The sequence below is a fragment of the Arthroderma uncinatum genome, assembly GCF_011692745.1.
Source record: "Arthroderma uncinatum strain CBS 119779 chromosome Unknown scaffold3, whole genome shotgun sequence".
Lineage (NCBI taxonomy): Eukaryota > Fungi > Ascomycota > Eurotiomycetes > Onygenales > Arthrodermataceae > Arthroderma > Arthroderma uncinatum.
In genome coordinates, this window is record NW_022983865.1 from 3,794,423 (window position 1) to 3,818,803 (window position 24,381).

Genomic DNA, 24,381 nt, shown 5'->3' on the forward strand with positions numbered 1-24,381 from the left:
TGTATTGCCTGCCGACCGCCATGCTGATTTGCTAGACCCCGTTTTCTTTCCTCAACATGCAATGCTATACAGAGCTGCTGCTCCCATCCGGGGTAACGCATGCTGTCTCTGCACACTTTCTTTCGGCAAATGCCAATAACCTGGTTGTAGCAAAGACGTCCTTGCTCCAGGTCTTTTCCTTGGTCAATGTTACGTATGGCTCCTCGTCTTCAGGCGGGCAGCCAGATCAGAAAGGTCGACATGACCGTTCACAGCACGCGAAGCTGGTGTTAGCTGCCGAGTACGAGGTGCCAGGTACCATTACAGGGCTGGAGAAGGTTAGGATTCCGAACTCCAAAAGTGGTGGAGAGGCAATCCTTGTTTCTAGTCGGAACGCGAAGCTCAGCTTGATAGAGTGGGATCCGCAAAGTCACGGAATAAGCACTATTTCAATCCATTACTACGAGGATGAGGAGAGTCATACGAGTCCCTGGGTGCCTGATCTAGGAAGCTGCCCCTCCAATTTAACCGTTGATACAAACGATAACTGTGCCATCTTTAACTTTGGCATTCACAGCTTGGCGATCTTACCTTTCCACCAGGTAGGAGATGACCTGGTAATGGATGATTATGATTCAGCAGCGCCCAATGGAGACGGCTCTGGAGAAGCGGTTAATGATACTCATCAATCTGGCGGAGGGGACGGAACATCGCACGACAAACCATATGGACCTTCCTTTGTGCTACCTCTAACTGCCCTGGATCCGGTTCTAACACACCCTATCAACCTAGCCTTTTTGCATGAATACAGAGAGCCCACATTTGGGATTCTCTACTCTCAAATCGCTAGGTCAACATCTCTAGCTACAGAGAGGAAGGACGTGGTTTCTTACGCCATCTTTACCCTGGACCTACAACAACGGGCCTCTACGACTCTTCTTACGGTCTCGCGCTTACCGAGCGATATCTTCAAAATAGTACCGCTCCCACCTCCAATTGGTGGAGCACTGCTGGTCGGCGCCAATGAGCTTGTCCATGTTGACCAAGCAGGTAAAACGAACGCAGTAGGCGTGAACGAGTTCGCCCGGCATGCCTCTGCGTTTTCTATGGCTGATCAGTCGAACCTTGAACTTCGACTAGAAGGGTGTGTCGTGGAGCAGCTAGGAAGCGAAGCAGGAGAGATTCTGCTTATATTGTCAGACGGGAGGATGGCGGTCTTGACCTTCAAAGTTGATGGAAGATCGGTGTCTGGAATATCTCTTCATATCGTTACGGAGCAATCAGGTGGTCTGACGATTAAAGCAAGGCCTTCATGTTCCGCTAGCTTAGGTCGGGGTAAACTCTTCTGCGGCAGCGAAGAAGGGGACTCTATCCTCCTCGGCTGGTCAAAACCTTCTTCTGTCACGAAGAAACCTTCTACAGCGAACGAGGGAGTGAGCGAAGAAGCGGCAACTGAGCTCTATGGAGATGATGAGCAGGATGACGACGACATGTATGAAGACGACCTTTACTCCACCCCCCTCAACCCCGCTACGTCCCATCAGGAAAAACTCGTGGTAAACGGCGATAGTACTGGCGACTTTGTGTTTCGACCGCACGACAGGTTATGGGGTCTGGGCCCTTATAGAGATATTACTCTTGGGAGACCACCTAAATCGAAAACCAAAGATAAACGGGACAGTGTACCTGACATATCTGCTCCACTTGAATTGGTAGCAGCCCGAGGATTTGGCAAGTCAGGCGGACTTGCAGTCCTCAAACGAGAAGTTGATCCATTTACAATTGACTCTCTCAAGATGGAAAATGTATATGGTGTATGGTCGATCAGGGTAAATGACCCCAAGTCTAAAGATGCATCATCCACAACGCAGTCTAGGGGTTATGATCGGTACCTTCTTCTAGCAAAGTCAAAAGGTGACGATAAGGAAGAATCAGTTGTGTATTCGGTCGGAAGCAGCGGGTTGGATTCGATTGATGCACCAGAATTTAATCCGAACGAAGACTGCACCATTGATATCGGGACCCTCGCTGCCGGAACAAGGGTTGTGCAAGTGCTGCGAACGGAAATCAGAAGCTACGATTGCAGTAAGTACAAACTTTCAACAGGCTAGACTTCTGTTTATTTGACAGCATTCTAACTTGACCTGAACAGACCTCGGATTAGCGCAGATATACCCTGTCTGGGATGAAGATACCAGCGAAGAGCGCACAGTTGTTCAAGCTAGCTTTGCAGAACCCTATCTCCTAACTATCCGCGACGACCATTCTCTCTTGGTTTTGCAAACAGATAAAAATGGCGACCTCGACGAGCTTGACATACAGGGTTCAGCAGCCTCCGGAAATTGGGTTTCTGGCTGTCTGTATGAGGATAAACTGCGAATTTTCTTTCCCTCCGAGCCAGACTCAGAAGATAAGGCGGGCCACAATATCTTGCTTTTCCTACTGGATGGCGATGGAAAGCTTTCTGTACGTTGCAGGCTCCCTGAGAATATACTTAGATGATAAGCTAATTGTTCGAATTAGATCTTCCGTCTTCCAAATACCGCCGAACCACTGTGTTGTGTGGATAACATGAATCTTTTGCCTACGAATTTACCTTGCGAAGCGCCTTCGAGACGCCTGACAAACCGGGAGACACTGACTGAAATCTTGGTTGCAGACCTTGGGGATGCCATTCGTAGAAACCCTTATATAATAGTATGTGGGATTTCGTTTATTTACATTATTTGGAACAGCACTCTAACGGCCTATTAGCTACGTACAAAACATGACGATTTAATCCTCTACGAGCCGTACCGTGTTACTAGCGAGAATACGGAACCAGAATTGCGATTTCTTAAAGCTGTTAACCATGTTGTTATGGGTTCTCAGCTCGATGTGGCACAGAATGATGCGGGAGACGCTACTCGATCCTCAAGCAAACCTCTACGAGCGCTATCAGATGTATGCGGATACAAGACCGTGTTTATGCCGGGCCGGAATCCGTGCTTCATCCTAAAATCAGCAATCACACGACCACATGTCTTACGGTTACGCGGGAAAGCAGTTCAGAGCTTGAGTGGTTTTCACATTGCCGCCTGTGAGCGTGGATTCGCATATGTTGACGAAGATGTATGGATGATTCTTTTTTATGAAACCGGGCTGAATAAAAGCTAACAAGGAACACTAGGATGTCATTCGCATGTCTCGACTGCCCTCAAACACCCGATTTGATAGCACTTGGGCTACGCGCAAAATCGCACTAGGAGAGCAGGTCGACGGCATCGTGTATTCATCGGCATCTGAGAGCTATGTGATCGGCACCAGCGTTAAAGATGATTTCAAGCTGCCAGAAGATGACGAGTCGCATGCAGAATGGCGGAATGAATGTATGACATCTGCGCTAAGGACCCCTAGATTATGGTAACTAACTTGTTATTTGCAGTTATTACTTTCCTACCCCAACTCGAAAGAGGAACCGTTAAACTTCTGGATCCAAAATCTTGGTCGATCATTGATACGTAGGTTATTCCACAGCTATAAGGCCTTGTTTCGCTCATACTAACTAGTCATCTACCAGCTACGAGCTAGAGCCCGCAGAGCGCATTACCTGCATCGAGGTAATTCGCCTGGAAGTCTCGGAAACGACCCACGAGCGGAAAGACATGGTTGTAGTAGGAACAGCCATTGTCAAAGGTGAAGACATCGTGCCTAAAGGCTGCATCCATGTTTTTGAAGTTATCGACGTTGTTCCAGATCCCGACCACCCAGAGAAAAACAAGAAACTGAAGCTTTTTTCGAGGGAGGAGGTTAAAGGTGCTGTCACTGCACTGTCAGGTATTGGTGGGCAGGGATTCATGATCGTCGCGCAGGGCCAGAAGTGTATGGTGCGCGGACTAAAAGAGGACGGAAGCCTGTTACCTGTGGCCTTCAAGGATACCCAATGTTACGTCAGTGTGCTGAAAGAGCTCAAAGGGACTGGAATGTGTATTGTGGGTGACGCGATCAAGGGCTTATGGTTCACTGGATATTCGGTAAGTGACGTTCTGCTCCTGCTTCATATTAACAAAACGTGCATGACAGTGTGATCTAATTACGTTCTACCTTCACAGGAGGAACCGTACAAACTGGACCTATTCGGCAAAGAGAACGAGAATCTGGCGGTTATAGCCGCGGATTTCCTGCCAGATGGAGATAAGCTGTATATCCTAGTCGCTGATGATGACTGCAATGTACACGTTCTGCAATACGACCCGGAAGGTGAATATCCCCAATTAGCTATCCAACTAGCGAATACCTAAAACTAATATGTCGATAGATCCGAGTTCCTCAAAGGGCGATCGCCTACTCCACCGAAGTGTGTTCCACACAGGCCACTTCGCATCAACCATGACTCTACTACCACAGGGATCCCATTCACTCTCCTCCTCACCCTCATACTCTGACGGTGATGCCATGGACACCGACCTGCCACCGCCGCCATCCAAATACCAAGTGTTGATAACGTCCCAAACGGGCTCGATCGGAATAATCACACCTGTCAGCGAAGATTCTTACCGTCGCCTGCTAGCTTTGCAGTCGCAGTTAGTCAACGCGCTTGAACACCCTTGTGGATTGAACCCCCGTGGATATCGGGCCGTCGAGAGCGACGGGATGGGCGGACAGCGTGGAATGATCGATGGGAACCTACTGCTTAGATGGCTTGATATGGGGGCTCAGAGGAAAGCAGAGATTGCCGGACGTGCGGGTGCGGATGTGGGTGCTATTCGAGCGGACCTAGAGAAGGTTCACGGTGGTTTGGCATACTTGTAGCCGTTGGTATAGTACTCGATATTAAAAGGCTGAATTTTATCATATGTTTGTTTGGATGGTACATTAATGCTGTCGTGATGATACCTTGCGGGGTGTGATCGCAACTATCGTACATTGTGGTATACAAGTATTGAATTCTATAATTAAGTGAAGAAATGTACATGAGAGGGTATAAGATGACAAAAGGAGAACATGCTAAGACTGATCCGGTGTCAACTCTTTAACTGTATCCTGGAGACCAGATAATATTTCTACACTCGGTCAGCAGGTATTCATACAAGTGAAAGAAGAATAGAGCGTACTCTTTCTGTCGGCCTGGGTCTCTTCGACCTCCAGCCTCAGCCACCCATAATAGAGGATCTGGTAGGTGAGCACTGCGCCAAGAAAGACCTTGAAGAAGGGCCTTTTGAATGACGAAAGGGTCATTGGAGCTGCCTATACAGCGAGTTAACCGATTGATGAATCAACATGGAACATTGACACTCTTGACTGGCATACCTGTGATGTCGATGCGAGGGAGGGCGACGTCGAGAAAGGCCGAGGGTGACGTATTCTACCCAGACGAGAGTATATCCTCGGGACACTCTGCCTCGAGCTTCTTATCACCGATGTCAAGTTCATTGTCGAGTTCATCTTCGTGGTTGTGCTTGATATCTTCTGATATATTATTGCTGTATGCCGTGGTGAAATTTCACCTGGCGATGTCAGAGTGATGACTAAGCAACCACGTGATATCTGTGTTATGATGGCCGAAAGGGGCAACTGGGCGGGGAGTCGCACGTTCCCGCAAAGGTTAAGGAGGATAAGCTTCTTTGCTGTTGAGCCTCATGGCGATCGTGGAAGCTGGGGAGCTTGCCTGGGTCAAGCTGTGGACGTCGCGGGGACGCTGGTCGGTCGAGGAGCCCGCGAGGCCCCATCTAGAGTCCCAAACATGTCCAGACCAGCAAGAATACGCATGGCAGAGCTGGTCTGGCGTGTCTGCGGCGGGCGTGGAGGCCGGGGGCGGGCAGGTCGCCGTGTGCGAGGGCGCTCGAAGCTCGCTGAGTGCTGGATGCGCGCACCGCGGGCCCTGGACAAGTTTGGGTGGCAGAATCCTGGGCGTCTTGTTAGGGAAGGCGGTGGGAGGCAGGAGACAGGCAACAGAGAGTGGCGCTAGTCCTGTTTGGGGCTAGCGTGGCATCGAAGTTTGTTGCTCCTTGCGCGCAGGCTGATCTTGTATCTCGTCTTCACCAGCACAACACACGACAGGACAGGACGGGATACGGCTGGTTTTTTGACACTGCGGGTACTTGATCCTGCTTATATTGCTGGTGCTGCTGCCACTGGCTGCCATCGCTTGACTACTAAGGCCTGTGGTCCATGGCCGCGGTCGTGCCCTTGTGTCGAGTTTAGGCCTGTCGCGACAGCCTCGGACTCTACAGCTGGCCTCTGCCCTCGACACTAGCCTATTCATCCGATAATACATCATTGTCCGCGCTAGACAACTGCGTGATATTACTGTCATTCAGCCTGGCACGCCGGTTGCCCGCACTCACAACGCTGCTCCATCGCCGTCGAGCCCAGCTCCAATAAACCAGCTCACTCGGGCATAAAGATACACTTTCCAGCGTGACTGTGGTCTTCTTCTGGCGTCAAGATGCCGCGGAACTTTGAGATTAGCCTGGAAGAGATCGTCAACAGGTCTGATCCCGAAGACGACGACTACGACGACGCAGAACCACGGGTACGCAAGTCAGCAAAGAGATCACGGACCAGATCGAAGAAACGGGCCTCTAGAAAACGCAAGCGGGACTCGGACGATGACGACGACGATCTAGACGAGGATTCTGACCTTTCGGAGGAAGAAGATCAGTCTGATGACTTCGAGGACGAGATCGACGATGACCCGACCATCGAACGGAATGCGCGTGGGTCGGCCAGGAGAAAGGCAGCAGTCAAACAGGTCTCTTATGCCGAGTCGTCGGGCGAGGAAGACGATATTGAGGAGGAGCTAGAAGATAATGAGGAGGAGGAGCCGCCACGGAAAGGGAAAAAACAGAAGTTGATTGTCAAATTCCCGCTCCCACAGCCGGCAATCACCTCATCTGGTCGCGCAACACGTTCCCGAGCTCGCAGCGCGAGTATCCAACAACAGGACGCGGTGAATACTCGACACTCAACCAGGCGCAGTGCGCGTCTCACTCACGATGACAAGGAGGACATAATTGCACTCTCTGCCTCCGGTCGACACGTTGAAACCATCCGCCAGGGCACCCGCAGTCCAGATCCCATCGTGCCGCCTCCACCACGCCCGACAAATAAACTCTCCCACGTCGAGGAAGAGGCAGAAGTGGATGAATCGACGGTCCTCAAGGACGAGGAGGATGACTATGCACATGTGGAACATATTGGAGCTTCCCAGGTTGAAATCATGGAGAGTGATCCACAGGGAGGCTTCGACGACGATGCACCAGCCGTTGCAGCTTCGGATAATGCTCACCCGCCGCCAGAAGAGGAGGCAGACGCACGCGAACCAGACGTCGAGATGGGCGAGGAAGGCTTTGTTCCAGAATCTCAACATGACCGTGTCGAGCAGGAAGAGGACGATGAAGACGATGAAGGCCCGGTGTCACGAACGAGGTCTCGACGAAGTAGGGTCGATGAACCAGCTGCCGAAGAGGCACAGGCTGAAAAGGAAGGGAGCCAGCCAACTCGTCGATCCAGTCGACGAACAGCAGGTAAACGATCCCGACAGCCTGGAGATGATGGCAGTGATTTCGAACCAAATGAGGAAAGTCACGAAGAGGAGGAACTCTCCGACTCGGCCCCATCACAGGCCTCTCCTCAAAAGGATGACGGAAGTGGTAACGAGCCGAATTCTCGTCTTCGCAAACGACAGCGATACACTCACTCCCGTGGCGAGTCTGAAGCTAGGGAAATCGCAGAAGAGCTGGCGGATTTGCGAACAACACGGCCTCGACGAAAGAAGCCAGACATCATATACGAAGACAAGCCTCGACGAACTAGAAAGGCCGTCGACTACCGGCTCCTTCGCCCAGAACTCGTTCTCCCACTGGAAGAAAGCGAAGTCGAACCTGCTGGATCCCCGTCTCGCCGTGGCGGACGTGGAGGTGGAAGCACATGGCAACGAACCCTCTTCTCGACATACGGGCCCTTTGGCGGTGCTGGTCCAATGCCCCTACTCGGTGGTCCTGCAGGCATGGGCGCCAGCGGAGGCGTAGAGAGTGACAGCTCCGACGACGAGTTTGCTTCCCGCCCCAAAGCTCCCGGTGGCCCTGGAGCAATGACTACAACTTCCCTCGCACCTAGCTTAGGCCTAGGCATGCCCGGTCAAGCACACGCTGACCCTGCCCAGGGTGCTCCCGGAGTGCCCGCTAATTTCGGGAAGATCAAAGATAAACAGGCCCTCGCCGACGCTGATCCGCTGGGTGTCAACCCAAACGTCAATTTTGATAGCGTTGGTGGCTTGCAGGGCCATATCGACCAGTTGAAGGAAATGGTTTCATTGCCGTTGCTTTATCCGGAGGTCTTCCAGAGCTTGAACATTATTCCGCCTCGAGGTGTTTTGTTCCATGGTCCGCCAGGAACGGGTAAGACGCTTTTGGCGCGCGCTTTGGCTACGAGTGTTAGCATCGAGGGGAGAAAGGTGACCTTCTACATGAGGAAGGGAGCAGATGCGCTGAGTAAATGGGTTGGTGAAGCAGAGAAACAGCTGAGGCTGCTATTCGAAGAGGCTCGGAGGACACAACCGAGTATTATCTTCTTCGATGAAATTGATGGTAAGCACGGCCGTTGTTACCGGTCAAGATCCTCTTTACTAATATTATAATTCAGGTCTCGCTCCCGTCCGATCCAGTAAACAAGAACAAATCCATTCCTCCATCGTTTCCACGCTTCTCGCTTTGATGGATGGTATGGATGGAAGAGGCCAAGTTATCGTCATTGGTGCCACTAATCGACCAGACTCCGTTGACCCTGCTCTCCGCCGCCCCGGCAGATTTGACAGAGAATTCTACTTCCCACTTCCAAACGCCGAAGCCCGTCGAGCTATCATCGACATAAACACAAAGGGCTGGGAACCTGCTCTTTCACCTGAATTCAAAGACAAGTTAGCCGCTTCGACAAAGGGCTATGGTGGTGCCGATTTACGAGCTCTATGTACCGAAGCGGCCCTGAACGCTGTACAAAGAATTTATCCCCAGATCTACCAATCGAAGGATAAACTCTTGATCGATCCGAAGAAGATCAAGGTTTCGTTCAAGGATTTCATGATCTCATTGAATAAAATCATTCCCTCTTCCGAGAGATCTGCTTCGTCTGGCGCGTCTCCCCTTCATAGCACTGTCGAGCCGCTCCTACGAGAGCCCCTACGCGAGATTCAAGAACGTATATCGAAACTCGTACCCAGGAGGAAAGCACTTACAGCTTTAGAAGAAGCGCACTTCGAGCAACCTCATGATGATATCGGCTTCAAACGCGAAAAGTTGCAGGAAGAGTTCGACAGATCTCGTGTCTTTAGACCTAGGCTTCTCATCCGTGGAGAGTTTGGCATGGGACAGCAGTATATTACATCTGCCTTGCTCAATCACTTTGAGGGTGTGCATGTGCAGTCATTCGACCTACCAACTCTCCTGAGCGATTCGACCAGGTCACCTGAAGCAGTTGTGGTACAGCTCTTCGCGGAAGTCAAGCGGAATAAGCCCAGCGTTATTTGTATCCCGAATATCCGATCATGGTACGAAACTCTCGGAAATGCCGTGATATCAACATTCCTAGGCCTATTACGCTCTATTCCACCCACTGATCCCATCCTGCTCCTCGGTATCCTCGAAGGCGAGGCAGAGTATGAGGCGAATTCCGACATCGTTCGCAGCCTATTTGGCTTCTCCAAGAAGAACCAGTATTTCCTCAGTTATCCTGAACTCCCTCAGCGACGAGAGTTTTTCCAGCCTATTATCAACTTCATCAACACTGCGCCATGCGATTTCCCTGACCCCGATAACCGGAAGAAGCGAGTGATTGAGCGTTTAGAACTTGCGCCACCAGCTCCCCCTAAACCGGCACCGGCGCCTACGAAGGAGGAATTGAAAGCGCAGAAACGGAAAGACCGTCAAACGCTGAATCTCATGAAGATTAGGATACAGCCTATCATGGACCAGATCAGGAAGTACAAGCGGTTCCGAACCGGCGTGGTGGATGAGTCCCAGATACGCTATCTTTACGATGACGAGAATCCAAATGTTGTCACGTCTGATTTACCCGTGGAGGAAAGGAATGCGTTCAGGCCCTACGAGAAAGATACAGACAAAGCCGGTGTTCCAGGTCTACGGGAGACTGCAACAGGGAAATTCTATTACAATCTAGATATCGTCACCATTGAGAAGCGATTGTCTAACGGATATTATAAGCGTCCAAAAGATTTCCTAGCGGATATCAAGCGATTAGCAAAGGATGCAAAGCAGCTTGGCGAACCTGACCGACAGCTAAAAGCAAACGAGCTCTTAGCGAATGTTGAGGTTGATATTGGGGCAATTGACAATACAGATCCAGCCCTGGTGGCTGAGTGTGAGCTTGTCTATACCCGCGAGCTTGAACGTGAAAAGGCAGCATTGGATAAGGCTAAACAGCCAACGGCCAACGCTGATGGCACTATGGGACCTCCAGCTGGCCCGCCACCCCATATGAATATTGCACATGGTAGTCTTGAGCTATCTAATATGTCATCGACCGGGCCAGTTGTTCTGGGCGAACTATTCAACAGCCCCTGTCCTGCTCCTGGAAGCAGGTCTATTGGTGTTATCCCATCGCTAACTAATGGCAACATTCCCAAACTCCACCCACATGGAAGTATCGAGGGCTTCCGACCTCCAACAAGCAATGGATCTCCTCAACTCAAGCCAGTGGAAGGTGATGGCGATGTCCATATGTCAAACTCCGAAAACACCTCCGGGACGCATCAAAATAATACCCAAAATAGCTCATTTGGACCATCAGCGCAACCGAGACCGCCACACTCGTATACCGCACCTTCTCAGTTCATGAGGCACCAATCTGGCCTGTCTACTCTGTCGCAAAAGGGCAATGTCACGCCTATGGCCCCGGGATCACAACCAGGAGATTATGTTAACGATGCCTCGACAACCCAGACAACCTCTGACAAGAAACACTCTGGTCCATCCGATATGATGCATACGAACCCTCATAACTCAATGGCTACCTCTGCCAGATACGATGCACCAGACCTTATGCTCTACCCCGACCGTGCATCAGGAGATGAGCACCTTCCTGAGACCCAGCAGGGCGACAGCTCGTGGGGCTCTTCCCAACAACTTACACCTCTCCACGGCGTAGCCGATTTCCTTCATTCGCAATCTACCAACCTTACCAATGGAAGCCAATCCCAGCCTCGCCATTCTCAAGCATCCCAACCTCACCCTCCAGGCCCTCCGCCTCTATTCGATGCATCATCCACCCGTTCTCCCGCGACTATACCTCATGGCGCGCCCAGCACTCCTCCCCCACGCAACGGCGGATCTCACCGGATATCCGATCTTATCCATACCGAACCAAAACAGCCTGAACCCCCGCGCCCGGACTTGATCGTGGACGAGGACTTTAACAACGACCTTCTTGAAGAGTTCAGCACCAAGACCGGAGGCTGCTCGATTGAACAACTAGAACAGATCAATACCGAACTTATGGATTGTATCTGGAGCAACCGCAATGAGTGGAACAGGAAAGACGTCGCTGTCATGTTAAAGTCGACCTTCCACGAGACATTGGAAGATATAAAATCAAGCCAGAATTTTGTCGACGGGACTCAGAAATTGGACGGTCAATGAACACGAAGGATATAAGAATATATAACAAAAAGGGGAGAGACGGATTTAGATTCTTGTTGATTTGTATATTGATTCTTTCTTCATATAGCCGGCTTCTTGATGGAACAGGGCTGGAAACGCCAGATCACGCTTGAAAGACCTATCTCCTTTTTTTTCCCTTCTTCTTCCTGTATTACATGTTTTGCTTGGTCCACTGGTTCTTCTTCCTTTACCTTGTTTCCTACCCATAGCTTCCCTTGCCCTCTGTTTCATTGAGAGTTATCGGAGCTGCTCGACCATGTTTTATGTGGTTATCTTTAATTTCTCCTGTACAGCGAGTTTGTCGGCGTTCGATTATATTTCATTCTCCTCTACCTTTCCGCCTTTCCACTCCTTTCCCCTTCGCCTTTGCTGTTTCTTTCGCAACCCTGCGTGATTGTATTTTGCCTGGGACATTTACGTTCTTCCAAGGGAGGGTATCTGTTTTATGGTGCGGTCGGTGACGGTATTCCAAGAGGAAATTGGCAGGGAATAAATCCCAGCGGGTCAAGATAATTTGTAAACAGTTCATAAAGTCCCCTGATATAGGTTTATTCTCGTCTTCTGCTAGTTCAAACGGTGTTCTACATGTAGCTGTGGTGCTGGAGAACTGGCCCCTTGTGCGGATATTTTGTAGAGAGCGAGTGGACATGTGACGCCACACAATATTTGGGCTAGGTGGCATCTCCAGCTTCCCGCATCTCAGCGCAGAGCAGAGAGCAACGAGCAACAACCGCCGCTCCGCACCTTCGAGACCGATCAATTGCTGTCTACGCGGACTTTGGCTGTCTTTTGTTTTCGTTCGATTCACTGCCTCGATAATTACACACTACTCGACTCTCCCCACAGCCGCACTGGAAGTGTGAGCTTTGCGCGCAGGGAGCCACGATTCCTCGATCCCGGCCTAACTCCTCTATTCAACACAGATCCGATATATATATACACCTTTCAAGATGATGAGCTGGCTCAACGTAGACTGGCTCAGTCTTACCATCCCGCTCGCATATCTAGCTGTGCTTGTCGGCTCACTCGCAACATTCTCCTCGCTCTACCGCAAACGCAAAACCCGTACGTTAGAGAGCTCCCTTTCCTTTCATGCGTGGAATCAATACTAATGTTTACTCTTACATATTACAGAAAAAGCCACTTCCCTAAAGCCATGGTTTCCATCACATCTCCAGCGCGATATATACCTCTCTATCCTCCATCTAGACAAGAAGGTTCCCGAGACCGTATTGAAAGCAGCCCTGCTACGTCGTGCGGCAGAAGATATCAAGCGTCTTCTTGAGCTAAGAACGAAAAAAGCTGCTTTAGCTGCTTTACTACAGAAGGGGAATGTAGGCGACGACCTGTGGCAGCAATTTTCACGGGCAGAAAAGGAAATGGAAGATGAATTTAGAGATGTTGCTTCAGAGGTACGTACATGTCTAGATTCGATGCGTTTCTCTCCAAGAAGTACAAGCTTCCTCAGTATCAAAGGCTAACCCGAATCTGCAACTTTAGGCAAACGCTTTTGTTCCAGGCTGGGGTCAAGTCATTTTCCAGTCTGCAAACGAGATGTTTTTAAACAATATGGCACGGACCGACATTAATGCTCTTCAAGACACCGTCACGGAAGAAAAGGAGTGGTGGAACCGCAAAAGGGCAAGCATACAAGAAGGCTTTATGAAAGAGCTAGAAGAAGAAAAAACCGACACAACTGAAGGCTCAAAGATCAAGGCTGGCTCTACAACTGAAAACACTCAAATTGGTAGCGACGAGGATACTGTTCTTGTGGACGCGGCCAGCTCTACCACGGGCTCTACGGCCGGCTCTGTGAGCGGTGGGGGCAAAAAGAAAAAGAAGGGGAAGAAGTAAATGAGAAGTTTGTTTCTCTTTTCTTTTTAGATTATTATTCCCCCCCTATGTCTTTTTATTTGACTACATTTACGCCCTTGTTTATTCTGGTAGAAAAGATCTCTTTTGGAAGTTACTCTGTATTGTACATCATTACGAATTACGACTATTCGCGAACGCTTCAAAGAACGAGAATTGGGCCAGTCTTGAATAGTCCAGCAAATAGGTTCTCTTATCCTGACGCTGTTTCGATTAAATTCTATTAATATACATGCTCCCAGTTTGCTATTCCAGTTACCATGAGAAATGAAACCCCCATCCTACCTACCAAAATTGTCATATCTTCCTGTGGATATTTAGACACAGGATCCGAGTCCTCATTACAATCCCATCCATGCAGACTTTGCTAGGTGATCAGTCTTTTTCCTACTAGTTCTTGTCATCCCCATCATCTTCAACTCTGCAAGCGACTGGTAAAATATTGAAAACGCCACACGTTCGTCGCACTTGTCCCCATCCTCTCCGCCAACAATCATGTAGAATGCTCGCCATAGATCGTAAACATTGACTACCGCGCCAGATTCAAGATATAGCTGGTAGAGAATTGAAATTGGTGGCTGGCATGCCGATAAGGGCCCTACTTCGTCGTTTTCCTTAGACCCCAGATAGTCAAAAGGGGTGGACAGCGCTCGCTCGACTGTATGTCGACATCTCGGGGTAAAGGAATATCGAACAGGTGATTTTGAATCGTATATCAGACATTCGTGTAGTAAGAGATTTGTAGGTGTAGCCAGCTTCTCCGTAAGGCAGTCCTGTAATGAATTAAACAGACGGTCAACTAGGTCACTGTATTTTAAATCTTCATCGGACAGTTTGGCTTTTCCTTTTGTCAGCTTCACCCTTTGGCCAACGATGGTAGTGTTGTGTTTCATAAGCTGTGCATCATGCTGGGATCGTAAGGGTGCGTCTCTTTTCTTTTGGCGTATCAACTCTCGGATCTCGTCGAGTATCCCATCCGACTCGACGGAAGGCGTCAGCATCGCTCCAAACGCAACATCAAGATCATCCGAGTTCAGCTTCTTAGCAGCCTCAAGAGTATCAACTAAGATTTTCGACTCAAGAAGTTCCCCATTAAGTGCCAGTGTAATGCACTCTGGGTGGTTCGCCGGTTTCAATGACTTTATATTTCGCGACACTGTTACCAGCCACTCAACGCAGTTCATGGCTTCTCGCATCGCTTGCTGAGCTACTGCAATCCCAGAGAATATTTCTTTGGTGAGGAAGGCATCGTTGTTCATCATCCCCTTTGCGGTTTTGTGATCTTTGATATCTAAGAGGTGTTGCACACGTCTAAGTTGGTTAGTTACACGCTCACAGGGTGACGCTTAACTTAGGGGTTACTAACTTCCGAAATGAAGGTGTATTTCGAATTGCTTCGCATAATTCAGGTTGAAGTTCCTTCAACCTATCTTCCCCCGCAAGCAGTACAGAGAGTGGGTTTGCAAAGAAGTGAGCCATGTATGTATACTTTGATTTATGTTAGCAATCGTCCTAGATGCCTGTGTTTGGGAATAGAAATACCTTGAAAAAATTGCTGAATTTCTCGGGGCTTTGAAAGCAATCCCCTGATTTGTCCATTAGGACCTGGCTCACACCATGTCCCACCCATAGTCCTCTGTCATCTTGGTTTTGGAGGGATATAAAGATGCGGTCTACCGAGTCTCCAAAGTCGTGGAAATCGAAAAGACGGCCTTGCAACAATTTAACTGTAGATCGTGGCAGTCTCGACTCTAAATATGTGACGGAGGTTGCTACGCCGAACAGGAACACAAAAGGTATGCGATCCAACCACGACCTTTAATTTATTAGCAAACCCCTTGTAGGATTCTCATGAAAGTAAAGTCTCACCAGAGTAGGGTAATGAGGTCCGTCAGAACACCGCTATCAAATGCCTCACTGTCCTTGAAGGCTATGACAACCTTCTTGACGCCATTTTTTCGTACGCATGACAGTAGGAGGTCAAGGTCATATGGCAGTAGTTTCGGTCCCTTAAAATAACTTAGTCTAGTTATTTTATAAGAGCAAGAATGGGGTGTTACCGTTCGGGAAGTTATATAATCACGATATCGTTCGATATCCTCAATGCTAGTTATGGCGGATTTGATGATCGTTTTCAGGGCGTTTTTGATATTAGAAGTGTCCCCAGAGTCCAGGGAAACCAAACATGCATTTCCGCCAGCGTGCAGCTTCATTTGGAGCTGCTCTAACAGTCCGCCGGTTGCTGATATGTTTGATCCCACTGAGATCATGCCAGTAGGAATTCGACCATTGTAACTATGGGACGGTCAACAGCTTGCTATCAAAGACACCTATCATAAAGAATGGTTCATACGTTTCTATCGAAGAGTCTTCAATAAATGTTGCAACATTTCTGAGAACTTCCGAGTCAACCTCGCGGAGAATGTTCTATACCACGAGTTAGATTTGCAACAGGTTTACTCCGCATGTCAATCTTACAAACCTGGATTTTACGCTCTTGATCCGACCAGAGTTCCTGGAATAGGTCATATCGTAATTTGACAGACTCTTCGGCTTCATGTCCATTCAAAAGCGGAACGAATGGGGAGATGTCGCTTCCAGATCTCCCGTTGCTTGATGCATGGCCAACTTTGCGTCTCTTGTTTGAGACTCCATTGGCGCCGCCGGTCTTTCTCGCGGGTTTATAAATATATGCCCCCTATTAAACGATTAGACCTAGGTATATCCGAATAGCTGAAAAGCAGTGATCGAACCTGATGCTCCAATCCGACAAGACTACTCTGGGCTTCGTGTCCAGACTGCATGGCAAAAACTGTGCAAATTCAAATCATGCAGGCAAGGGAGACACGATCATACACCCTGATCTTCTCAATTATCTCAATTATCCCAATTATCTCGTATGGTGGTGAATTCTCAATAATCATTCGTGATGCTCGCGTTGTCGCGTTCAGGCAAAATAAAGGGACAGGTCATGTGCCAAGCCCCTAAGAACGACTTTATCAGTTTTTGCTGCTATCAGACTTCAAATCTTTTGATACTCAATCTCGAAGTGCTTGCGTTTTATTCTCTAGGATCTCGATGAGCTGACCACCATCTGCCACATTCATGCGCCGGTTGACTCTACAGGGAGCTCGGTGGCATCAGCATGGCTTGCACAAAACATGCCTCCCTCGTCGCTCTCCATCGTTCGCCGTCCTCCCTCGACCGTTCTCTACCACGCCAAAGCTATATTCCGGCGACGGAAACCAGAAAATAATTGTTCGCAACATCGAACAGTCGATTACCAATAGCAAAGATAATTTTGAGGTGGACTTGGAGTCGATAGAGCGAGCGGAGCAGAATAAAGTGAAGGAACGGATAAAAAAGCTAGAGGATGAGTTGAAGTTGGTCAAGGATGGATTTTTCGCCCCGGATAGCGAGTTTATGAGAAGTCTGTCCGAAGAGGATAGGAAAAGGGCATTGGAAGCTGTCAGGAAATATGCAGCCGAACATAACTGGAAACAAGAGGATGAGAGGGATGAGATTATGCAAAAAAAGCTAGACGCAGAGCTTGACCAGGTTCTGCAAATGGAATTGGACAAGCTGGAAGCAGAGGAGGAAGAACTATGGAACCCGAGCAAGGGTTTGTCGGGTTTAGAAGAGCCTCAGGAGGCTGAGGAGGCGCCTGAAGCTCCTGAAGCTGTCGAGCCGGAAAAAGAACCCTACGAGGTCGAACTAAAGGTCCCAGAAAGTCACCACGCCTACGTTATGAGATTTAACAAGGCCTTGAAGACTTTGGCAGGCACCCCGACTCTTGCAGAAAAGCAATATGCTTGGAAATCCTATCGCCGATGTAAAGAAGCTCTACCCTTTTTCCTCGACATCGCCCCAGAGGAGTCAATAGCCATGCTATGGGAATCCCAGCGTCCTATCTCAGAGCCGTCCGAGAAGATACCCCCACGACACCTTGCAATTTTGGCCGAAGATATACTTGCAACCGGGCGCATTTTAGAGGCGGGCCAATGGGTTGATTATATAGATGCGCTGCGCCGGGACGGACTCGAGGAAAAGGCCCTCACGTTGTGGAGAGAACGTGAACCGGACCTGAGCCAATACACTGCGGACGAGAAGAAACAATACTGGAACCTAGGTGTGCGGTTGTTTGTAGCCAATTCTAAGCCGAAGAACGCCCAAGATGCCGCAATCATATATCTTTCCCTGGATCCTTCTCACAATGCTCGAATACTTATCCCAGTTATCAACTGCTGGGCTGAGGGCGATGGTCTCGAAAATGATGCCCGAGCATGGACGCTATATCTACATCTTAAAACAACTTTGGGGGCCGATATCACAATGGCTGACTATGACGAAGTTAGCGTCGGCTTGCTCAAATCCGGCAAAATCAATCTAGCCCTTGCTGTTTTTAAAGACATGATGTTAACGGGTCAGAATTCTCCTGCCGAGTCGGATGCTCTTTATAAGGCTTCCCTGGGGCTTGTCGGGAAGCTTCATTCCGATAGCATTAACGAAGCGGATGTGAACAAAGTGTCCCTTGCGTCGCTAACAATCCTACCTCGGAAATTCCAAAACAAATTCTTTTACGCCAGTTGGATAAAAAAGCTGATCGGCATGCGTGAAGTTGATGCAGCAGCGAAGGTGGTTGAGTTGATGTATGAGAGGGGAGTTCAGCCAGACGCAAAACATCTTAATGGTCTCGTAGGAGCGTGGCTTCGCGAAGGGAGCAGCGCTGCGAGACAAAAGGCAGAAGGACTCGGGTGGTCAATGATTCAAAAACGAGTCGATCGTGTTTGGGGCAACCAACCCGGAAGCCCCTCTCTCCAGGACGCCCAGCCCGAGGGCCCTATCCCAGCATATATGGAACGGATTGTTCCTGCTGGAAATATAGAGACGTTTTCGATCCTCCTTCTCCATTATACCCGACGAGATAATGACGCCATGATTAATTACCTAGTGGAATGTCTCGACAAAGCTCAGTTACGACCCAATACGTTTTTCGCGAATCATCTTCTTTATAGAGAGCTACGGAAACAGAACATTGCCGGAGTTTGGTCAGGATACAAGAATACGATGTCTACCATTAGACCGGATCTCGAAACATTCGCCTGCCTTTGGGATTGTGGGAAAATCCAGTACGACAGAACACGCTCAAACTTCAATGCACAATTCCCTTCTGCCCGTGCGCTCTACTCAGAGATGGACCGCTGGTATTCAAACCTACCCTCACATCTCCAAAAAGACACACAGGATGCATTCTCAAAAGATCTCTATGATCATATCATAAGATGTTTCTGTCTTTCACTCGACCCCCAGGGAACTCTAGTCGCTTTACGAGCATTAAAGAAGACATTCGGGTTTTTCCCAGATGCAGATACTGCTAGGATCCTCGTTTTTCTAGTAGTACGCTTGATTCCTATTGGCGACGAAGCAACGCTACCTAAACGACGTCATAGACGAATCGCTTCCACTCCCCGCGCGAAAGAAAATCTGCAATATGTCAGCAAACTACTTCACAGGTTGCGTGAACAGAAGACTCTACAAGCCGCCAAGGAGGGGATATATCTTGATGATATGGACCAAGAATTCCACATGGAGTTTGAGGTAGACCTTTTGTGTGACCTTCTGCGAGTTGTTTTACGAAGCATGCCGAGGAATCCAGCCAAAATCGAAGCTGGCATACAAACCGCGGCTAATGAGATGGGTGTAGGCGACCTTTATCTCGGCGAACCACCTTCCTACGATGTATAAAAGTCTCCCTTCTCTCTTCGCTGATACCAGGCGCCCTTTGATATGTTCTGGCGTTAAGTTGGGCTTTTTGAAAGAAAATATATATTTGTAGTTAGCATGCATTGTAATATATACGGGGATATGTACGATATAATTGAGGAGACTGTTGTTATACTTCTACGTTTGCCTTTATGAGTGGCTATAAATAATGCGGCATACTCACGTAGAAATCACACCCATTACACCAAGGGCCGAGGGAGAAAAGGCGAGTTGGCACAATTATAATTGATAACTATGAGAAGCTCTTAATATAGATATTTATTCATATCCTAGGACTACTATATATGTCAATCGACATATAAGCAAGACCACTTCTTTGGCCATGATGAATAATAGAGCATATGAAGTTGGGAACGCTACCGCTGGCTAAGTTAAAATGTCCTTAAAGACCCAAGCACTAGGAAGATAAACAAGGGGCGTTAGAGGAAAGATTAGAAGGGCCATAATAACCATGGACTTCGGGATGTTTCAGATTCTGGTTCGGCTTGCTCTGCGGCCTCATCGGGTTCCTGATTTGCCCAAGAGGGTCTCCTCTCCCCTACCTCCCAGTCCTCGCCTGACGAGCTAGACTGGTTCACTGGGTGGAATATGTTATCTGCTACCAGTGGGCGACTGCTCTCACTAAAGACCATGGCTTCTCTGCGGCGCCTTCGAAGTGCCTGCTCTTCTGCAGTGTTTTCTTGTGGGCGGTTACCGAGCCAGGGCGAAACCCCTGCGGTTTCCTCCCCGTCGACCATCCAGACATCGCTGTCCATATCCGAGCCAGAGTCTGAGTTTGAGTCATAAACTTGCCAGGGACCTCCTCTGTAATACCATTCATTAGTTCTAAACTCGTGCGTCTCGTTGCCAAATATATCCGCAGTATGCTCTTCCATTCTGCTTCCCATCAACCCATATTTCCTAAGATGGTTTAGTCCCTCTTGATCAGACGATATGGTGTTTATTATAGATCCCATGGCCGGGTCATCAGCCCACCACGTCTTCATCATGAAGACAATACTCCGCTTCTTAGATTTATCCCGTACTGCGCATGGGAAGGGGTAGTTTGTCAACCATCGGCTGACAATTCCTGCTTCCAATGCGAGTAGTATGTTCCCTGGTAACATTGAGCTGAGCGTTTTCAAAGCCTTGTTCTCACCGGGGGGTCTGGTCTGCGGGTAGATGGGTGAAACTATGTCACTAGTTTTTTCGGTGTGTTCACTGAGGAAGTTGCATAGACAATCGACGAGGGCGCTAAACGTGGGTCCATCTCTTAATCTTGTAGATACAGTTGAGCGGCCCACTGGAGCGAGAAAAACCGTTAGCTCAGGGCCTTGAAGATAATCCATGAATTAGGTATGAGGTGCAAATTACACGCTGTACTCGATATAAGAAAGCTCAGTGCATTCAAAGCTTTGCGTCGCCGCTCCGGGTCTTCACTGGCAAGGTCATCAAGGAGTAATTCCTTCGTTGAACCCTTGGTTGATCTCTCCGACACGATTCTCAGTGCCCTAAAGTAATATAAGGTATCAGCTTAGATACAGTAAGCAAGATATTTGGGTACGCTTTGTACTAACGCGGCGCGGAGGTCAAAACTAGAGCTCCCCGAGAGTCTCTGGAGCGTCTCTAGTCTCAAGGCTGGGGAGTGTCGTTAGCTCTGGGGTTTGCAGGTCACGAAGCTGAACGACATACCATCCTCGGTTGCTTGGCCGATCACTGGCTCCTCCTTCTCAAGCTTCCTGATCTCAGTAAGATCCTTTACCCGATAGAGCTCAGCAGCGATACCTCGCGCAGCAAAGAAGAGGGTGACACCTAGGGGGAAACAAGTTAGATAAGGACTCTCTCTATTTCGGTCTTTGAGGGCCATACCAAGGCAAAGCCATAGAATCCGGTCATTACTATGCGAAGCCATCACGTCCGTATATTCATCTTCGGAGCAGACGAAAACTCCATGGTTTCTTTGCTGTCTGTTGTCTGTTTCTCTTCTTCTTCCTTGCGCGAAGTTCAAAAGTTGAAGTAAAGAAAGTGGCAGAATCTCCCCAAGGCGGTGAGCAAGCTTATCGATTACCAAATTTCACTTTCTCAAATATTTCAACTTTCTCTCGCCTATTCAACAACGCAGCTCACGACCGCGTCTTTTCACTGCCAACAGGGACCCCTGCGACGGACAATTCGCCATGGCGCCCTCGCAGCTGAAGCAGTTAAAGGCGTCCCTGCGCGAGAAGGGCGTCGTTGGCCCGCAGCAGTCCAAGAAGCAGAAGCAGAAAAATTCAAAATCTGGCGCTGCGACCGAGAATCGCATAAAACGAAATGCTGCCCTCCAAGCGATACGAGAACAATTCAATCCTTTCGAGATCAGGGCTCCTGTTCGGCCGTCTAAATTTGCCGTCACGACCGCAAGACCAGAGAAAAGCTCGGCCCATCGACCCGGCGTTACGAGGGGGCTAGGCGAAGAGAGGGTAATTTATATACACCTAGAATTATTTCTTTTCCAATGGAGCTAATCGCGAGATATAATAGAGAAAAGAAACCCTACTTAAAGAGCTTCAAAGCCGGAATAAGGTCGGCGGCCTCCTTGATCGCCGGTTTGGTGAAAATGATCCGTCCATGACACCTGAGCAACGAGCTGCCGAACGCTATGCAAGAGAAAGCCAAAAGCGGGCTAAAAAGGAAGGACTATTCAACCTTGAGGATGACGATGAAGGCGAAATGCAACTCACCCACATGGGACAATCGCTCTTCGATCTGGACACGAGAAAGGACGACTTCAACGAGGAGCTTAGCGTCACGGAAGACGAAAGTGACTTTGAAAAGGGCAGAAAGAGAAAGCGGATGGCGGAGGAAGTTGATGACATGGACGGGATGGCAGACGAGGATGAAGATGAGGAGGATCAGCCCGAGCGGAAGAAGACCAAGAATGAAGTCATGAAGGAGGTTATTGCAAAATCGAAACAGTACAAATATGAACGCCAAAAATCCAAGGAAGATGATAATGAGCTTCGTGCTGTCTTGGATCAAGGTCTACCCGATGTATTTGCTATGATGAGGGGAACGAAAGCGGCGGAACCCAAACCTGCGCCAGCACCGGTTCCAGCACCGCCTCAAATGAACCCTGACCGTGCGGCCCTACTTGATGGAAAGGATAGAGATGCGGCAGATCGCGAGTATGATCAACGGCTAAGACAGATGGCATTTGACAAGCGCTCCAAGCCTTCGGAAAGAACTAAGACAGAGGAAGAGAAAATCGAGGAGGAAGCAAAACGACTGCAAGAGTTAGAGAATGAAAGACTGAGGCGCATGAGGGGAGAAGAGGAAAGTGACGAGGAGCAGGTAGACGATGCGGCCGAGGAGGAGTTGCAGGAATACTCTGAGCCGGACGATGCCAAACCATTTGGACTTGCCCACACCGATACTGACACGGGTTTGTTTGGCGTTGAGGATGAGGATGACTTCATACTCGATGATGACCTTATTGAGACCGATTCAGCTGCTGATGTTTCTGTTGCTGAGAGCGATATTGAGTCTGAAGAGGAGGAGGACGATGCGGATGACACCGAATTCATTGGAGGCCTCGAGCTCCCCAAAGACAAACCGTCGGCAGCCAGTGGGGGTATATCAAAGGCACAGGAAGATCCCTCTTTGGCATACACTTATCCTTGCCCCGAAACTCATGACCAGTTTCTACAAATTTTGAAAGACGTCGACGTTGAGAACTCGCCGGTGGTTGTTCAAAGGATAAGAGCTCTACATCACCCCAGACTCCACCCCGATAACAAGGCAAAGCTAGGAGAGTTTTCGAAAATTCTCGTGGACCACACAGTATATCTTGCGAACCAGCCGACCAGACCGTCCTTTACGATTCTAGAAAGCTTACTACGACATATTCACTCCCTATCCAAAACTTATCCAGAGGAAGTTGCTACTAGATTCAGGTCACGCCTCCGTGATATTGCTGAGAATAGGCCCCTGGAATTACTACCTGGAGACCTCATTTTGCTCACCGGGGTTGCAACAATATTTCCTACTTCTGATCATTTCCACGCTGTCGTCACTCCATCTATTCTCACCATGGGCCGCTACCTAGGTCAAGGTCCTGTCAATTCTCTTAGGGATATTGCCACTGGAGCATACATTGCTAGTCTATGCCTCCAATACCAAACATTTGCTAAACGATATGTTCCTGAGTTCATGAACTTCGTGCTAAATTCCCTTTCCCTCCTCGGACCAAAGGAAAGCAAAACCAATCCTGGCTTTTTTCCAATTCGACATCCGGAGGAATCCATTCGATTAGAATTGGGTAAACGCACCCCTAAAGACCTTCAGAAACTCCGCTTTTGGGACATTTTCACAACATCTGCAGATCTAGAACATGCCGATGCTGAGAATCTCAAATTATCCCTTATAAGCTTGCTTGTTTCCCTTGTTGATAATGCCGTCGAGCTATGGGGCACCAAGCTGTCTGTCCCTGAGATCTTTGGTCCGACTCACGCAGTTCTACAGCACTTGGCTGAATCGTGTCCAAAGGGTACCCTCCCTTCTGCACTATCAGTCCATATCCGCCAATCTCTTAAAACGCTCAAGACCCTTGTCGCAAACGCCAAAAATGCCAGAAGACCACTACTCCTACACAACCATCGCCCATTAGCAATCAAATCAAGCATTCCCAAATTTGAGGAGTCCTTCAACCCAGACCGATACTACGACCCTGATCGCGAGCGTGCCGAGCTTAGTAAACTTAAGGCTGAGCATAAACGCGAAAGGAAGGGCGCTATGCGCGAATTACGCAAGGATTCTAACTTTATTGCTCGTGAAAGCTTGCGTGAAAAGAAAGAGAAGGATGCGGAGTATGAGAAGAAATATCGTCGTCTTATTGCGGAGATACAGGGAGAAGAGGGCCGGGAGTCAAAACTGTATGAGAAGGAGAAGAAGGCAAGGAAACAATCGCGGAAATAAGGGATACCTTATAGAACAGGCTGATTATGTTTTTTGTATATCGTTAGCTACCAACATTAAGAAACGAAAAAGATATTCCGCGAACCCAGGTTATTATTTGCCAATCCTAGGTTACGAGTATGCAATCAAAATTCTCAGTAATTATACACGCTTGATCAAA

The 24,381-nt window shown here is 48.9% G+C and overlaps 7 protein-coding genes across 7 annotated transcripts; 5 read left to right on the plus strand and 2 right to left on the minus strand.

Annotated features, from left to right (window-relative positions):
* Positions 1–61: 61 nt before the first annotated feature.
* Positions 62–4,770, plus strand: GIQ15_04912 (uncharacterized protein; the record flags this gene model as incomplete). Its single annotated transcript, XM_033552329.1, has 10 exons — positions 62–92; positions 151–2,064; positions 2,132–2,445; positions 2,503–2,676; positions 2,734–3,090; positions 3,149–3,347; positions 3,404–3,479; positions 3,539–3,992; positions 4,071–4,218; positions 4,277–4,770. 10 exons carry the CDS (start codon positions 62–64, stop codon positions 4,768–4,770), a joined length of 4,161 nt encoding a protein of 1,386 aa, XP_033406059.1.
* Positions 4,771–6,406: 1,636 nt separating this feature from the next.
* GIQ15_04913 (uncharacterized protein) lies at positions 6,407–11,612 on the plus strand (the record flags this gene model as incomplete). The annotated part of the gene is made up of 3 exons (XM_033552330.1): positions 6,407–6,493; positions 6,638–8,549; positions 8,605–11,612. 3 exons carry the CDS (start codon positions 6,407–6,409, stop codon positions 11,610–11,612), a joined length of 5,007 nt encoding a protein of 1,668 aa, XP_033406060.1.
* A 971-nt stretch (positions 11,613–12,583) lies between these two features.
* GIQ15_04914 (uncharacterized protein) lies at positions 12,584–13,487 on the plus strand (the record flags this gene model as incomplete). The annotated part of the gene is made up of 3 exons (XM_033552331.1): positions 12,584–12,698; positions 12,768–13,045; positions 13,134–13,487. The coding sequence occupies 3 exons, from the start codon at positions 12,584–12,586 to the stop codon at positions 13,485–13,487; spliced, it is 747 nt and encodes a 248-aa protein (XP_033406061.1).
* A 359-nt stretch (positions 13,488–13,846) lies between these two features.
* Positions 13,847–16,309, minus strand: GIQ15_04915 (origin recognition complex subunit; the record flags this gene model as incomplete). Its single annotated transcript, XM_033552332.1, has 8 exons — positions 13,847–14,816; positions 14,872–14,993; positions 15,048–15,321; positions 15,375–15,514; positions 15,566–15,800; positions 15,859–15,932; positions 15,988–16,203; positions 16,259–16,309. The coding sequence occupies 8 exons, from the start codon at positions 16,307–16,309 to the stop codon at positions 13,847–13,849; spliced, it is 2,082 nt and encodes a 693-aa protein (XP_033406062.1).
* A 301-nt stretch (positions 16,310–16,610) lies between these two features.
* GIQ15_04916 (pentatricopeptide repeat protein) lies at positions 16,611–19,250 on the plus strand (the record flags this gene model as incomplete). Its single annotated transcript, XM_033552333.1, has 1 exon — positions 16,611–19,250. One exon carries the CDS (start codon positions 16,611–16,613, stop codon positions 19,248–19,250), a length of 2,640 nt encoding a protein of 879 aa, XP_033406063.1.
* Positions 19,251–19,720: 470 nt separating this feature from the next.
* On the minus strand, positions 19,721–21,180 carry GIQ15_04917 (uncharacterized protein; the record flags this gene model as incomplete). The annotated part of the gene is made up of 5 exons (XM_033552334.1): positions 19,721–20,571; positions 20,643–20,779; positions 20,846–20,906; positions 20,961–21,080; positions 21,138–21,180. The coding sequence occupies 5 exons, from the start codon at positions 21,178–21,180 to the stop codon at positions 19,721–19,723; spliced, it is 1,212 nt and encodes a 403-aa protein (XP_033406064.1).
* A 265-nt stretch (positions 21,181–21,445) lies between these two features.
* On the plus strand, positions 21,446–24,221 carry GIQ15_04918 (nucleolar complex protein 14; the record flags this gene model as incomplete). The annotated part of the gene is made up of 2 exons (XM_033552335.1): positions 21,446–21,727; positions 21,789–24,221. 2 exons carry the CDS (start codon positions 21,446–21,448, stop codon positions 24,219–24,221), a joined length of 2,715 nt encoding a protein of 904 aa, XP_033406065.1.
* Between the last annotated feature and the right edge of the window lie 160 nt (positions 24,222–24,381).